At 56.1% G+C, this 2,535-nt stretch overlaps 1 protein-coding gene across 1 annotated transcript; it reads right to left on the reverse strand.

Annotated features, from left to right (window-relative positions):
* Window positions 1–810: 810 nt before the first annotated feature.
* On the reverse strand, window positions 811–1,686 carry LOC136455148 (uncharacterized mitochondrial protein AtMg00810-like). The gene is made up of 2 exons (XM_066455292.1): window positions 1,598–1,686; window positions 811–1,498 (listed from the first exon to the last, which is right to left on the reverse strand). The coding sequence occupies exons 1-2, from the start codon at window positions 1,684–1,686 to the stop codon at window positions 811–813; spliced, it is 777 nt and encodes a 258-aa protein (XP_066311389.1).
* Between the last annotated feature and the right edge of the window lie 849 nt (window positions 1,687–2,535).

A 2,535-nucleotide genomic window follows, 5' to 3' on the forward strand; every position in this document is an offset into this window, starting at 1 on the left:
TTTCTTCTCCCAGTCAGTACTTGCAAGAAGATGAAGACAACTATTGCCAATTACTGGTGGGGTAGCTCAGTGGACAATAGACATATGTGTTGGCCCCTGGATCTTCGGCACGGGTGAGCTGACCACTTTTTGGTGTTGCTGACCACACACTATGGCTAGAGGTAGAAGAAGGAAGAGAGAACAGAGCACACACACAGCACAAGCACCAGTATTGGTCAGAGCTCAGCAGAGGAGATGGCAAACTGAATTCGCTCTCTTTACTGAGTTACGGTGGAAAGCTATATATACAACTCTACCCATCTAATACTACAGTGACTAGATGTGACAACATGGCTGACTTTGGCGCATGTCCCTATTGTGGCTACAGTGAGGCAGGGGAGCCTTTCGGTGTCTGCCCCTGCAGCGGCTACAGTGAGGCAGGACAGCAGAGAGCCCTTTTCGGCGTCTACCCCCTGTCGTGTGTTCACACAGGGGAACAACATATTACTTAACAATTATTCTCTTAATCCTGCTGCTAACCCTAGAACCCCTTACATGCCGATCATCTTCTTCAGCTCCATGAGACCAAGATGGCCGAGCGGCTTGGTGAGGACGTCCGCAAGTTGCCGACCAGTTTCGACGAACTCGATGATGATGTGCCCTCCATCGATAGTCCCTGAGGAAGTGGAACTTGACGTCGATGTGCTTGCTCTGGTCGTGGAGAACTGGATTCTTTGCAAGGGCGATGGCAAGCTAGTTGTCCACCATCAGTGCTGATGGGTGAGCTTCCACATCGGTCAGCTCGCCCAGCAGCCGACGCAGCCACACAGCTTAGGATGCCGCTGTGGCCGCAGCCACATACTCTGCCTCGCACGTGGACCACGCCACCACCTTCTGTTTCATCGACAACCATAAAATTGGAGCCAACCCGAGAAAGACGAGCACACCAGAGGTGCTCCGCCGTCCGTCGATGTCCCCCGCCATGTCTGCATCGCTGAACACAGTGAGCTGCAACCTATTTCTGTCGGTCTTGGGGAAGACGATCCCTTGATCCACCATCCCCTTGACGTAGCATAGCTGCCGCTTCACCGCAGCCCAGTGATCCTCTCGGGGATCCTTCATGAAGTGACTGACGTAGCCCACGACGAACGCAATGTCCGGCCTCGTGTGGACTAGGTAGCGCAGACCGCCGACGATGCTCCGGTAGAGTGTTGCATCTACCTTCGTCGTGGTACTGACCTTTGTCAACTTCAGCCGCTCCTCCATCGGAGTCACGCACGGCTTGCACTCAGCCATGCCGCTCCGCTCTAACAACTTCGAGGCGTACGTGCTCTGACCGAGCGTGAACGCCTCCTTCCCCTGTCTCACCTCGATGTCGAGGTAGTAGGAGAGCGCGCCGAGATCGCTCATTTGAAAACGAGCCGATATCTCGCGTTTGAAGCTGTTGATGTCCTCCGCACGCGCGCCAGTGGCGATCAAGTCATCCACATACACGCTGACGACGAGCACCTCCTTCCACCTTCACTGCGTGTAGAGCGCATGCTTGGTTGCGTACCGTTTGAACCCAAGCTCGTCCAGCGTGGCGTCAAGCTTGGCATTCCACGCTCGCGGGGCCTACCGTAGCCCGTAGAGCGCCTTGTGCAATCGGAGCACCCTGTGCTCCGCTCCTTTGACGACGAAACCTAGAGGTTGCCTAATGAAGACCATCTCCGCTAACTCACCGTTGAGGAAGGCCGATTTTACGTCCAGATGATGGACGCGCTAGTCCTTCGCTGCTGCCAGAGCCAGAAGCAGTCGGATAGACTCCATGCGCGCTACCGGCTCGAAGACTTCCTCGAAGTCAATGCCCTCGTGCTGGAAAAAAGTCTCGGGTGTCGAGGCGCGCCTTGTGCTTAACAATGGCATCGCGCTCGTCCCGCTTGACCTTGTACACCCACTTCAGGCCGATCGGACGGCATCCTGGAGGTGGATCGATGAGCTCCCAAGTCTGATTTTCCTTGATCGCCTTCATCTCCTCCAGCATCACCCATCGCTAATTTGCATCGTGCTCGGCCAGCGCGAACGTGGGTGATTCCTCTACACTGACGAGAAGCAGCTCTAGGTCATTGAGCAGTCGACCCGCCAGGCCTGAGGGCCCTACGCCACCGACGATGTCGTCCAGCCTACGGAACCACACCTCCTCACCGTCATGGAAGGCATCCACGAACTCAGTAATATCGCTTGGAGGTGAGGCGAACTCGATCGGTGTCGATGGAGTTCCCTATTCCATCGGAGTGGTCGACACGGCACCTAGAGTGCTCGGCACTCCGGCTGTAGTGCTCGGCACTACTCCTGGATCGCTCGTCACCACTCCTGGAGTAACCGACACACTATAGGAGTGCTCAACGTCTGTCTTGGAGTGGTCAGCACCACTGCAAGACCTCTCAGCTCTACTATGGTAGCATTCGGCACCCGTCCTGGAGTGGTCGGCATCACTGTAGGACCGCCTGGCTCCGCTATGGAAGCGTTAGGCACCTGTCCTGGAGTGGTCGGCACCACTACAGGACCGCTCGGCAC

This window comes from Miscanthus floridulus, chromosome 5 (genome assembly GCF_019320115.1).
Source record: "Miscanthus floridulus cultivar M001 chromosome 5, ASM1932011v1, whole genome shotgun sequence".
Taxonomy (NCBI): domain Eukaryota; kingdom Viridiplantae; phylum Streptophyta; class Magnoliopsida; order Poales; family Poaceae; genus Miscanthus; species Miscanthus floridulus.